Genomic DNA, 15054 nt, shown 5'->3' with positions numbered 1-15054 from the left:
AATTGTCCAAACACGCGCCGCACAACAAAAAGGAGAAAAAAACGCTAGAACCAGCTGTTTCAGTCCATTAAACAGAACGAAAAAGGTAACGAAAAAAACTCTGTATTTTCAATGTCAATCAGTCCAAAAATGAAAATAATCTACGGCAATAATAATCCATAAATCCGAGGATGTGTTAAGAGAGTCCTTGAAACTCCGCAAGCACAAAAAAAAGGAAAAAGGATAGATCTCTCCTCGAAATCATCTCCAGGATACGCGGAAAAACCAGTCAATTATTCCTTATATCGGGTGTGAAGAAGAGGATCAATCCAGTGTGAAAAGTAGGCTAAAGGAGGTTATCAGAAGCGCCGATCGCCTTCTACCCCTGTCCATTCATTCATTCTTTCTGGCTTTCTTCCTGCGTCCCATTTAAAAAACAAACGTGATTCTCCGAGAGCGCAGCCATAGGGCCAGAACAGGAAAAGTGGGTGAGAGTGAGCGTGGAAGGGTGTGACAGTTCTAGACCCTATCGTCTGTTTTGACTATACTCGCCCGGGATCACTGACTTACGCCCATAGTCATCAGGATAGTTAGCAAACTATAAAGATGGTTAGAGAGAAACGGAGCTTATAGAGCTCAATACTACCTGGCCAGGTTTTTTTTAAACAGTACATTAAAAGGAAACTTTTACAGTGAGAGAGTTAGGCCTATTCCACATGAAGAAACAGTTAACAAATATGTTATATTTTACAAAAATAAATAAGACTTGTTTTATATTATAATATGGCCATTTATGTGCTACACAGGATGCTACACAGTGACCTCTAAATCTGATTAAACACAGATATATCTGCTTCAGATATAGCCAAAATTAGCTTGTGGTGGCCATATTTGGTGCCATCTTGAAAATGACAAGTCTTTGAAAATGATGAACTGATACTTTAGTGTGACATATATGATTCAGTGACCGCTAAATCTGATTAAACATGAAAAACACTTTCCTAAGCTGAATAATGCGTCAGATATAGCCAAAATTAGCTTCTGGTGGCCATCTTGGACGCCATCTTGAAAATGATGGACTGATACTTTAGTCTGACATATATGAATCAGTGACCTCTAAATCTGATTAAACACAAAAAACACTTTCCTAGGCTGAATAATGCTTCAGATATCCCAAATTAGCTTCTGGTAGCCATCTTGGACGGCATCTTGAAAATGACCCCTTTACTGGGGTCAGATTTTACTAGATTTTCAATGTTATTAAGTACATCTAAAGGCATCATAATCAGTTGAAAAACCTTTTGTATCAATTTTTTTGAGGTTAGGTGTTTTTTCTTTTTCATATATTGACCCGCCTACTAAGACTATCTTAAGATGCATTATTGTTGACAAAAAAAGACGAGACTAAAATGTTTTGCATGAAATAAAAACTAAGATAAAATCTCTCTTCATTTTCACTCTCTTCAAAATCAGAAGACAGAATATCTAGCTACGTTTTCAAAATATTCCGAATGAGTTTAAGTGCAGCAGCTTTCCTGTAGGCTAGTCTACGTGCTGTTGCTGCAACCCTGTGGCTGCAACACGAAACTACATGGAACAGGAACACTGGAGATTTCTGCCAGAGTTAAGCAAGCTAACTACCTAAGCTTTATGCCACAACTCTACATACCCATAACTTCATAAGTTGAAGCTTCTCTCTTATATATACAAATTAATCAACTATTTCTATAACTATTATCTAACTAGTTACACTGATGATGCAGTTTGCTAGCAAGTAAGCTAATATGGAAGGTTTGCTAGCAAGTTAGCTAAGATGGAGAGTTTGTGTTGCGTTTGGGCGCATATCGCCATCTAGCATGACTGAGTAAAACATTAATACTTGGGTCTACGTACAGTGTTTCTCAAACTTTTTCAGAAGGACCACTTAACTAACCAATACAAAAGAAACGCATGGACCACCTAGCTAAAAAAAATTAAAAAATACACCTACTTCAACAGTATATTAGCCTACACAATAGGCCTACTCACCTTGCTTATTGTCTTTGCACTTTTCTTATTGTGTCATATGATTTAAGCTGGCATATCTTACATAGACAGTGTTGCAGAACTGTTTGGATTTACATACAAGTTGGTTCAATATTGCAAACAACTCATCTATATTATATTTTACCACGTCTGCTCGCGGACCACTTGGGATAGCTTGCAGACCACACTTCAAGAAACACTGGTCTACGAAGATCATGACAGTGGTCCAGTCAAATCTTTTACCGTCTATGGTCAAATACCAGCCGAGCTATAACTGTAGCTCGACTGACCTGTGCATGTAAACATACTGACTGACAAAAGATCAGAATAAGTAATTATAACAGACGAGTAGCACTTAGGACACACAATATTGTTGGAAAATTGAGATGTGTGAAACACTATTTGACTGAAATGGTAATCAGAAATAATTTGTTACTAAAATGTTTTGACTAAAACTGACTAAGACTAAGATACCTTTAGTTTTCTTTTTGACTTTTGACTAAACTAAAACGTGACTAACAAAAATTAAAATGACTAAATATGACAAAGACTAAAAAGACTTTTGTCAGACTTGACTAAAAATTACTTGTTATCCATGTGTTTGTTTCAAAATAAATAATGATAGCAAAAAGGTTATATTTGAATGACTAAATATGACAAAGACTAAAAAGCATGTTCCATTAACCCAATCATCAGCTTAATACAGACACATAAATACACAATACAAACTCATACACAGCCATAAACCTGGAACTGAGTGCAGGTGAGTGCGTTTGGTTACAGTCCATGCAGGTGTGGCACAAGGGGGTAGATAGGACTAACAAGAATGTGACACTTGCTTCAACTCCAAGCTGTTAATATATCAGCCACTTGTTAACAGTATCACAAACCTGGGATTCCAGTGCAATATAATTGTCCTTGTGTTTGGGAGTCTTTGACATGTGCACAAACTTGAGCTAGGACGTGAGCTAAGGAAGCCAAATTTACACAAAAAAAAAGGTGAAAAACTTCAAGCAATTTCTCAATACCTTTTCCTACTGCTGAATTATGTTTGTTTCCACCTGGAAGTACAGAGGCGAAGCGGTTGACACAGTAGCCACTCTTTGTATAAGCAGCTGTCGATCCCTGAAAGAGAAGTATTCAAATTAGTGTGGGGTAAGAAACTTTTGTTTTATACAGATTGATATAGATTGCTTTATTGAAAAAGATTATTTATTCTGATGGTACCATTGCTACATGAATAATTATTATTGGTTGCAATCATTTGTAATGTTCTGTGTATCCTTTGTGTACATTTAAGATTATTCAATATTTCCAAACCTTGGAGGCAATGACAAGAGATCGCTTTCCGACTGGACAGACCACCAACAACCAGTCTGAGTCCAGTTCTGCAGGCACTTCTACTAACCATTCTGATAACATCAGCTAAAAAAAAAAAAGTCATGCAGAGACAATTAATAACAAAAACAATGTGACAAACTAAATTATTGCATTAACATGCATGTCCAAATATCTCACTTTGAATGGCTATTCAAATTGCTAGGGATGTGGAAAATAATCATTTACACGATGCATTGTGATGCGAAAGTAAACTCGAGCCAGCTGCATCTTGTTATATTTTGTTTTACAACGGAATTTACATTTAGGGCCTCATTAGGTTTAATGTGAAAGTAATTGTGAGTTATAGCCTATTTATAATGCAAGAGGCAACACAATATTAAGTATAGACATAGGCCTCCTTGATAATCCTTGAAAAAGGAGAAAGCTTATTATGTAGTGTTTCTCACCTTTTAATAACTTCCAAAGGAAAATTAGATGAAATCTGTAGGTGAAGATTACACCTCTAACGGAACTGTAGCCATATGCAGTAATATAGAAAATTGAGGATGTGACTAATTGTGATGGATCGTGATGCATCGTGAAATGAAATTGAATCGTTGACAGGATAATCATAATGGAACCGAATTGTGAGACCAGTGAAGATTCACACCCCTACAACTACAAAAATAAAAAAAATAAATGTCAGGTTTGGAAACTTGTAATGGAAACCTGGTTAGCGTAATGCTTGGGCAACTTTTTTATCCTCTGGATCTCCATGTTCTGATCTTCGGCATCCTCCTGAGACCCCTGTGGTTTCATGTCCATCTCTGCAGTCTCCTCCTCTTCACTGTCTGCTCCAGTCCAGTCCCCATCTGCCAAATGTCGGGCATGGTTGACATAGTTCAGCCTTTTCCTATAAATAAGAAAACATGCACATCAATTTATCTTTCATCAGGATGTGCCAGTTAAGTCAGCCTTTGTATTGAACCAGAGTTACAGCACAAGGTTAGGGGTGATAAAATGGATCAAAAATCTACATCTACTGGACAAATTTTGCATGCCAGTGCTCTTACGGATAAGTGATATGTAATGTGATCTATTGGAAGAGGAGTTTCAAGCGTATTTGTGCTAAAGGTCAAGGTTTACTGTTTAGGCTCTATGCTGTATGCACCATAAAGGAGGGCCTTAACGGATCCCCGGTACAGCATGCAGCACATTTGCTATTGTTGTATCCCACTAGTGCCTGTTCAAAACATGCTATTCCTGTAGAAAACCCGTAGCTTAATTAGATGCCCACAGGTAGGCCTGCTTTAACCCATTCCCACTGGATGCTGCACGACGCAACATTCTATCTTCCGCCGGTTGCTGCATAGCGCAACATTGAATCTCCCGCTGGTTGCTGCGTAGCGCAGCATGCTTTTTATTTCATGTTTCTAGGTGTACAGAGGCTTACATATTAAGGTTTTGGTAGATGTTGACAATTCTTAGTATTTTTTCAGAAAACCCTCAGGAAATAAGGTTATTTAGTCTAGAATGCCATAGGATTCTATAGGTGTTTCTAGCAGGCATTTTAGGAGTAAATGGGTTAATGACTCAAAAAACTGGTAATTGGTAAAAACTAGGGGTGTGAATCTCTCATGTAAAAGACAATACGATTCGCATCTAGATACATGGACACGATTCGATACAAGAAAAGATACATGTTCATAAAAAACGATTCAGTACGATTCGATGCAATTCAAGAATGGAAAGGATTCTGAAAGATTTTTTATCATTTTCTCAAGGTGCGCATTCATTTTATATTATCAATTATCATGGTCATGGTTGTCAATTAGGCAAAAAAAAATGTTTTTTATCTAAACTGAGGTTTGTATCATATACTGTATTGAAATGAAAAAAGAATAGTCTACATTTCAGTCAAACACAGCAGCCAAATACAACATAAAAATACTTTATAGACTTTATAGATTTTATAGAGTTATATCTGATCGTTTTCAAGGAGCTGTAGCCTTGTTGAGGTGAGACAATACCGAAATAAAATAAAACCATGCTTAAGACACTCTTGGCCTTTTCTCATATAGCCTACAAGAATAAAATAGGCCTACATATCAATGAACTGGGCTTATTTTGTTCCAACGGTAGACCTAATATGCAGAAACCTATAATGCCACAAGTCTAGGTGAATATGAACAAAATAATTGGCTAATAATTTGTGCATCGTTTTACCAGCAAGGGCCAAATTATTATTTAACGGTAAGGAAATCCCTTCATCAAACGTAAGGCTACTCTACAGACTATGGTTGCTGTGTTTAATTTCGTGCTGGATTTTGAAACAACGACCGAGTGAGAGTTGTCACGTGCTTAATTTGCAGTAGATGTATGGGTAATGAGGTCCTTTGACAACTTTGGGCAATGAATGTAGCCAAAAACGAACTGCATTACCCACAAATTCGTGCCACGTGTAGTTTCAAAACCGGAAGTGGGATGAATGCGCTGTTTGGAACGTAAATGAGGGTCTGAGAGAGCAGAAAAGGTTGTGAACCAATTTGTAACAAGTAAATCGATATAACGACCGGTTCATTTCAGTTTTATTCCGATACGGGGCTTCACATTTCGATGTAGCCGTATCTTACAGGTTAAAAATGGATACCGATACGTATCGGTTAATCTTTACACCCCTAGTAAAAACAGTAACAGTGACATCATGCTCTGTCTGCCACTCGTTGCCTGTAGCTAGACATGCTTTGCATGGGTGGCATTCTGAACCATCCTTAAATTCAGGACCATTATCGCTCGTTTCGTTTGTTGCAAAATTCGCAGAATCATTTTATGCAAGCAAACTGTATAAAGAGGCATTCTTTATTGTTGGAGGTCAGACACGATAATCATCCAAACATCTTGAATCTTGACTACCCATGCTGTGCACGGACTCAGTGCTACCAAGTGCTACCCTCTTTTCCTCTGGTCCTGCGCTGTGCTGTGTGAGAGGGGGAGTGGCCAGCTGCTGAGGCTCTCCATTACTGCCAGGTAGCGGGGATCCTGCGCCGGAGACGATATGTGCATCGCGGCCTTGGCCGTTTCTGAGGTGGGATTACCAGGTCAACTACATGGCCTGCCTTGAACAGTGCCAGTTCATTGCAACAATCTGGAGACATCTTGGACGAGGTCAATCGGAATCCGGATGATGCCATCACAGCCTGGTCCGCAACACTTCATGCTGGGCCACCGCATCTAACAACGCAGTGCATTGTTAGATGCGGTGACCACATCTAACGCGACAACATCTCTACGCGACCACAACTCAGCAAGAGAGTGCCGAAAAAGGGGAAAGCTCCTGCTCTCGAATATTCAACATCCAACAAAGTCGACAGCGCAGCCAAGACTCCCATCAAAGTAGCACTTGTCAATGCTAGATCCCTAGCTAATAACACATTTATTCTGAATGACTTTTTTACCAGCCATAACCTACACCTCCTCTGTATTACGGAGACATGGCTGAGTGTTGCTGAGTCCAGCCCTTTCTCTGAGATATTACCAACTAACTGTACCTACTTCAACTCCCCGAGAACAACTGGGAGAGGAGGTGGAGTAGCAACTATTTTCAAAAATAGCTACAAATGTAGACAATTACCACCGACGCTTTATTCCAGTTTCGAACTGAATATGTTTGTGTTTAACCGGACTCACCCACTGCTGTTTGCGGTAATCTACCGACCTCCTAAATACAACAAGTACTTCATTAATGATTTTAATTTTTTAATTAATTTTTTAAATGTCATTGATTCTTTTAATCTGATACAATCTGATACAAAACGGGCCCTACACATTTAAGGGCCATACACTAGATCTGGTACGGTCATGTGGTATTCCCGTCTATAACCTCGATATATGCCATACTATTTTCTCTAATCATATGCCCATTGTGTTTGAGTTTACTCTACCATGTATTAAACTGTGCACTTCAACACATTGTTGTCGCACGCTAAAACCCTTTACAGCCACTGATTTTTCAGCAGCTTTCAAAATTCTCATCAAAACTCACCACTTAACGGCAACACAGAGGAATTAACAAATTGGTGTGGCCTGCCCCCACTGCTAGTTCTGCCCTACGGCCTGCCCCCACTGAAGTTCAGAGTGTGTTGCAAACTATTTGTTTCTCAGCAAAAGCCACAATGAAACTGTAACAAACAAATGTAGAGACATATCATGTGGAGTTTATTTTTTTTGTTTTGGCAAATAGCCGTATAATAAGCAGGATAATGTAAAGAACGCCTTTACGAAGGGCAAAAAAAAGGCAGAGGCGCACTCAAGGGCTTGATTCTAATACAAATTTGTATTGAGAGCCGAGGTATTTTCAACAAGTCTACAGACAAAAAACTGGGAAACAAACGTTTCGGGCTTAGCCCTTTATCAATGTCTCCATTATGAAATGAGTCACGGGGCGTTCAGGTTTTTTATTTTTATTTATTTTATTTTTCTATTAGTTTTTCCTAAGTATTGTTTGTTACATGGACATGTGATTAAATAGACCACATTACTAGTAGAGCAAGTAGTGAACTGCTTGATTGTGTAACTTTTTCCTGTCGTAGAACACACAAATGATGTTAAGCTAGCCAACTATGCTACTTTGTTTACAATATTTCCAGACTTCAACCAGACAGCTGAATTAAAGAGGTAGAGTTGTAATAAAAAATAGTAGGCCTAGGCTATGGGCTAATCTGCATAAAGTGTGCCGTCATAAGTATCAGACATAGTAGTACCCTGATATAAAAAGATTTTACTGAATATTATTACTTTTATACTTTACTTTTATTATTTTTATATCAGGATACTTCCATATTATTACCTTTATTATTATATTATAGAAATCCTCTGGTCTTCTAATGTTATTTAATAAAATGTCTAGCTTCCCCAAACAAAAAACAGAAAAAATCGAGGTTAAGACGAACCGCATCAAAAATCGTGATACAAACCGAATCGTGAGGTTGGTGTATCGTTACAGCCCTACTAGTGGGTCACAACGTTGTCACACGCACACCTAATGTTTATTTTGTGCAGCGAGAGTAGCCTACTTTTGATTTTATGCGGCTACTTCTGTTCAAGTAGCATTGATGAGACGGTCATGTTTTTCCTACACGGTATTATATGGAGAGAAAACATTAGCCTTTGAGTATTTTAATAGTCAGTTGTAAACAAAGAACTAATCTCATGTAACTCTTTTTTAAATGGACTGAAGTTCGCTCTAAATATCTACGGTTACCGATTATGCTAACCGTTAGCATCTCTATGGGATTACTCATATACATTAGCCATAAGCTAACGCATTAGTTTCTATTCTGTAACTTGGAATGCTAGCACTGTAGTTTTACAGTGAATCCTATGCAAAGGTTTGAAAGGAACTTCAGCTTCAGACTTTCTCTTGGGAAACTGTTAGGCCTATTCATCCTCTCTAATGTAGCTGGCTAGACCATGTCATTGCCACACACACAAGTGGGGGCAGAACTGGAAATGTGTCAATGCATTGGCTGATTTGGTTAAAAAGTCACAGGTTAGGTTATTGGTTATTATTGTAATGATGCTATTCATAAATAATGAGCTGTAAAGTAACTCAGACTTTAACAAAATAATTTTTTCAAAGGATATCGACTAATTATCATTATCGTCAAAAATCACAAAAAATAGAGATATTATTTTTTGTCCATATCGCCCACCCCTACTCTACACACATCATTGCAGACCTAAAAGATAAAATAAAGCTGCCCCAAACGATTATTTTATAAATGATTAATCTAACGATAATTGTTTCGATTAGTCGACTAATCTAACTATTATTTTTTCGATTAATCTAATGATTAATTTGTCCATTTTCCATTCCCAAATATCAGAAAGTTTCTTATTAACATTTCAATCATTTTTTGCATTAACCTTTTTTATGTTTCATGTATGAGGCTATGACGGCTAGTTATTTTAGGGTCCAGCATCAGCATGGCATATCAGACAGAATAGCCTGACATGAGATATGTGTGATACCAGGGTTGTATGTTAACATTTTTGGCAGTAAGAGCATCTAAATATAAATATAGTGTGTAAGCACCTGTAAAATTTGACGTTTTACTACCCTTTTGTTACTGTATGAATTTACTCCATGTACCAGAATGCTTTGTAATTTACTTGCTTCTGTGATTTACGACATTCTATACATGTGAACCAATCAAATGTCTTTGTTTGTTTTGCGTTTAATTTGAATTGTTTAAGCAGCCAATCATTATCTGTTATTTGTTTATGCCCGCGAAATCGCGGGTAATGTGAAGGTTCCATCTCCTCAGTGAGGAGAAGGCTCGTGAGTCCAGGCCTAGAGTGTACAGAGAGACGGTGCTGTCGGTTAGCTGGTTTTGGGGAGACCATTGAACGGTTGTTCATAGGCCCTCATCTCCTTAGCTCGACGCTTTAGGTGATCTCCTGTGGTGGAGAGGGACTCGCTAGTTTCCTCCGGTGCTGAGCCCACCGGCGGACCGACCCTTTGAGAGGGACGCGATCGTTTTGCCTCCACTGCTGGACCCAGCGGAGCCACCCGATGCCTGTTATCTCCTGCTGCTCTTCGTCGACGACGGACTCGATTGTGTTCCGGTACTGGGCCCACCGGAGCAACACAGAGGACGACGAGTTTGCGCTCTGGTGCTGAGCCCACCGTAGCTACCCGATCTGCGAGCTCCCAAGGAGCCGAGTTTGCCTCCGGTGCTGGACCCACCGTAGCTACCCGAGCTACACCTCCCCCAGAACGACTGCTTTTCCACCGGTGCTGAGCCCACCGGAGGACCAACCGCCCTGCTAGTGCTGGTGTCGCTAGCTACGTTGGCTAGCTCAAGGCAGCTGCTTGCCTCCCGTCTGCGCCTGGATAACGGTCGTCGGTTTGGCTGAGTGGAGTGAAACTGTCCGTTCGTGAGTACACTTACACCGACACACACACACACACTCGGTCTTTGCCACGAGCGACTGGCGAGTTGGACGGGCATTGTGGCGGTTGCTACCCTGCCTTCAGCTAATAGAGCTGACTTCAGTGCACCAACGAGCTCCAACGGCCAGCGCTTGGGTTGGGTTATTGCATTATATGATATATGATACTATTTTGTGATTTGTATATTGTTGTGATTGAATGAGAGGTGTATTGTATTGTTGTCTGTCTTTCACACTGGGAACTGTTTAGCTTAAGCTAACAGTGTATTTAACCTTACTGTGAACGTTAACATTAGGGTTCACCCTGTTCCACTCAGAGTGAATTGTTCACTCGCTAACGTTTGTCTATTTGTCAGGGTGTTGATTCCTTGTTGCTTCTATTGAAGTTTCTTATAAATGACATTCCTTTCATTATTATTAGTGAATAAATGTTGTATTGTTATATTTCATTATACTTCTGGGTGTATTGGCAATTCATTTGTATGCATTCACCACTAGTGTAATTACTTACACATACATTATATACACTTTTAAATTCTGTAAGACTACATCATACACAAGCTTTAAGGTAAGTGTAGTATTTTTACAGTGGAGGCACCGCACTATTTAATTCTTTGATTGTTTTTAATTGTTTAAGAGCCTACTGGTATTCAGGAATTGTCAGCCAACTCGCCATTCAACCGCTGAGACCTTAGGATCCTGTTGCGCCACTGTTTTATAGTTTATGTATTGTAGCAAGTGCCTGTGCACACCCGTTAAGAAGGGGTTACATGTGTACTATTTTATTGTCATTACTTGTGTGTGATGTACTTGTGTGCGCCTAAATAATACTATGAATCTTAAGGCAACCACAACACAGAGTACAGGCTGGGACGCTATGTAAAATGTATATAAAACGTAATCCTATCAGATATACTCATCTAAATGAACATGATACTCTAGGAAATTTACAAGATATAAAGTTACCTCAAATTTCCAGATCCAGATAACCCTTTTTATGCCATTAGTCTATTTACTGAGGTTTGCTCACTTACGTTTTCTGAAAATCCAAGAATCTCCGTCGGCGTTCTCCCTGCTCCAGTACACTGTATTTACTTTTATATTGACACAGCCGTGGATGGGGTGCTGATATATTGTTGTGGTCTTGGGATACAGTAAAACTAACAGACAGAGCTTTGGTCAGATCATCCATCTTGGCCCTGTACAATCAAAAGACAGCTTATGATTAATGTACAGTAGGAACTCAACAAAGTACAGTGTTTCCCATACATTGACTAATCTGTGCCAGGCCACCACAAGATCAACACTGTACAAAAGTAGCCTAATGTAAGGTGTTAATCCCCATAGAGAGTAAAGAAGTAATGCAATAGATGAAGCTGACATTTTTGTTTACAGTAGCGAGTAACGTGGGCCTAATACATTACTTTTTTGAGTAACGACCCCAACACTGAGTAGCCACCTGCAGGCGCCAATGGCTACAGACGCTAATAATTTCAGATAGGAACACACACGCATTTGCCAGGGGTTCAGCCCCGCATGTAATTTAAAAGTAGACAGACAAAGCCTATGCTATTTAAAGTAAAAAAAAAAAACATACCGTATTTGAGTGCGGTTCATGACGCTGCTTATCAAAGAATACGCAGCAGGTCTCTTTCAAAATGTCCTGTTACAATTGCAGCTGCTTCCGATTATGTTGAATATTTAGAAAGTAGCCTACATGACGGCATTTTTGAGCTAGTGAGAGAGTCAGATTTTTGGCTTCTGGTAGTAACTTGCTAATTAACTAAAGCAAGACTTGAGTGATATCACACAAGGTGCACAGCAGTGAATTAAATGAAATAGGTTAACATGCTTTATTACAGTGCATGAAAATGCACTGTACTGTTCTTCCTAGGCTTCTTATTATTCTTCCACTGACTGCTTTTTCTGTGCGCAATTCAGCATGAACCATTTAACTTAGAAACTTCATTCGAACTTTGTAACGTAGGTCTTTTAAAGGACACAGCTGCTATGTACTTTTCATCTTTGTAACTTTTATACTTTTTAAACTATTAAATAAAAACTATTAAAAATATCCCCATAGACTTAACATTAGCGATCATGACATCGGCCGCTTGTAGAAACTGTCTGTCTCAGGCTTTAAAGTGGAAATGAAGCAGTGAGAACTGTCAGGGCCAAGTACCCCTGGCTGCAGCTTGCAGATCGGGGCTGGACTCAATGTGGGGCGGAGCGCAACGTTGAGCTCAGCCCCAAATCAGCTCGTCATTCCCCGTCCTCTCTGTGTCCATCTATTTACCCGGACTCGGAGTTCAATTTTTCTCAAGGAAGAATGCTTCATTAAAGCGTATCCTCCTTGAACTACTGCCCACGTTAATCACGTCCCTTCCCCCCTAGCCTTCTAGAATCTGTACACCATCGGCGTTTCTTGGGTAATCTAAGTAGGCTACACTATAAAGATCATTACATCCAGTCTGCATTCAGGCCTATATGGCAATAACATTATCAATGCATTTTATCTCTAGCATATCGGTATTTTCTTTAATAGTTTAGTAGCCTGTGCGAGTCCCAAAGGGAACATACAACAATAATATAATATAACAACATAATATTGGCCTCTATATAGCCAGTGTTATGATAGCTCTTTATGCTTATTTTGGTCCACTTGATAAAACCAGTAAATATAGTTGATAAACTGCTTATTTCTTACATGTCTGAAGCATTTGGTCAAACAGTGATATTTCAAGTTGCTCTGTTAACTTTAATTGGGTGTGATCGCGTTATTCTTCTTCTTCTAACGCATTTAATGCAGCTTCAACCGTTTAACGTAGAAACTTCATTCAAACTATGTTAGGTTAGCTAAGTAACATCGTTAACATAGTTAGCATGCTAATTAAAATAGTTAGCATAACTGCTAAAAATGATTAGCTAAGTTAACTAAGTCACATGGTTAACATAGTTAACATGTTAGCATGTTAGTTAGCATAGTTAGCATAACTACTAAAATGATTAGCTAGGTTAGCTAAGTCACATGGTTAACATAGTTAGCATTTTAACATTGTTAACATGCTAGTTAGCATAGCAACTTGGTTAGCATTATTATCTTTGTTAACATAGTTAGCATAACTACTAGCAAACATTAGAGCCATTCCAAGTGTCAGTTATCGTCAACTATCTACCTAAATAATTTAACCATTTAAAGTATCCACCTATTTAACTGTTCAGTTATTCCAACTACATCAAACCTCATCTACCTAGCAACCAATATAGTTTGTTTTTACTCTGTATGATATTTTACATCATATTTTTGCATTTTCATGCACTGTATTTCCTTCAGGAAATGCTTTTCTAGTTATATTCTAACGCAGTTAATGCAGCTTCAACCGTTTAACGTAGAAACTTGGTACACAGGTCTTACTTAAGACATGGGTGCTTTGTACATTTCATCTTTGTAACTTTTATACTTTTTAAACTATTAATTAAAAACTATTGAAAATTTCCCCATAGACTTAACATTGGCATTTATGACATCACAGCAATTAGAATCTTATGCCAGGTGGCCAGGCCACCTGCATCAACTGTCAGTTTCTCAGGCTTTAACCCTCTATACCCCAGTGGAATTCTACAACAATGCCCCAGATTCCTGGGAATTCTAAGAGAAAAGGGCAATTTGAGAAACATTTTAAATAACCAAGAATAACTAAAAATCTAATGAAAAGTGTCAATTGTAAGTTTCTTTCAGTTTAAAGATTAGAAATTGCTCTTTCAAATGATATATGATCCATTAAAAATTATATATTCATGTTTCCCACAGACAGCCATAGGCCTACTCACTTACAGTCTCAAAGATTTTCACTAACAAAAAGTTATAAATATGGTTCACATATTTCTGTATTAGAAGCTGGGAAACACGATACTATATGAGTACTGATTTCATTGAAATAGACTGGCATATCTTGCACTTATTTGGGATTTAGCTGGACAGTGAGCCTTACAGCTAAAAAATGATGAGGATATGAACTAACGAGGCCATGAAGCATAGCGTGTGAAATCGACTCATTTGATAAGCATGTCACCAACAACAGGGACTGTTAATCCTGACATGGATTTACGTTTTGTTTTATATGCACATCATGTTATATAATTTATCTAAACTTGATCAGTTGATGATAATGAACCTGTTGCACTCGTTCACTAACCTTCAACCTATCCTGTGCTAACATTACGAGTCTCAGACTAACGCTAACGTTACATCAGTGAAGGTAGCAAATTAGCAGGCTTTTTGTAATCAATTAAGATGACGAGACATTGGCCTACTTGTATACAAATACATTTTCCTGACATCCATAAGCAGAAAACACAACGGTGGTTCCCGCTTTGGTTATTAGTCAACAAAACTCATTTAGAGAGACATACATAAGTAGTAGTTTGCAATAACTATCTGTAAGTGGGATAACGATAATGTTAGCTTTCCTGTACATGCCAGAAAGGGGTAATGTTAATGTTATGTGTTAAGATATAACTGCAAATAAACCTGGCATGGGTTTATCATAAACTTTATTGTTAATTAGGCCATGACCCATCATTGAATTATGCCTATATTTTGCTGGTGCTAGCTAAACTCAAACTGACTTTCACAGTGACAGCCATACAATTTTTTTATGCCAGAGAGGCAGCTAAGTCAGTCATGACAAACGGGAGGATGCTAACGTTAAATTTATTACACTTTCATGTTTTTATTTTGTCATTTTCTTACATCAATATGATCGCCACTTACAT

At 38.4% G+C, this 15054-nt stretch overlaps 1 protein-coding gene across 2 annotated transcripts in view; it reads right to left on the bottom strand.

Moving 5' to 3' along the window:
- The window catches only part of snupn (snurportin 1), a 62322-nt gene that overhangs the window by 23833 nt on the left and 23435 nt on the right, over positions 1 to 15054 (bottom strand). The window contains exons 1-5 of one of the 2 annotated variants that reach the window (XM_048257079.1): positions 11876 to 12276; positions 11313 to 11477; positions 4054 to 4237; positions 3325 to 3429; positions 3033 to 3129 (exon numbers count right to left, since the gene is read on the bottom strand). In XM_048257079.1, coding sequence (XP_048113036.1) covers positions 3033 to 3129; positions 3325 to 3429; positions 4054 to 4237; positions 11313 to 11477; positions 11876 to 11895 — 571 coding nt within the window. In that variant the 5' untranslated portion in view covers positions 11896 to 12276. Of the gene's footprint in view, positions 1 to 3032; positions 3130 to 3324; positions 3430 to 4053; positions 4238 to 11312; positions 11478 to 11875; positions 12277 to 15054 lie in introns of those variants that run through there. The other variant, XM_048257080.1, reaches the window with a different exon arrangement.

This window comes from Alosa alosa, chromosome 11, assembly GCF_017589495.1.
Source record: "Alosa alosa isolate M-15738 ecotype Scorff River chromosome 11, AALO_Geno_1.1, whole genome shotgun sequence".
NCBI lineage: Eukaryota > Metazoa > Chordata > Actinopteri > Clupeiformes > Clupeidae > Alosa > Alosa alosa.
Note: the sequence above shows the minus strand (reverse complement) of the source record. Positions and strands in the feature narration are given on the sequence as shown.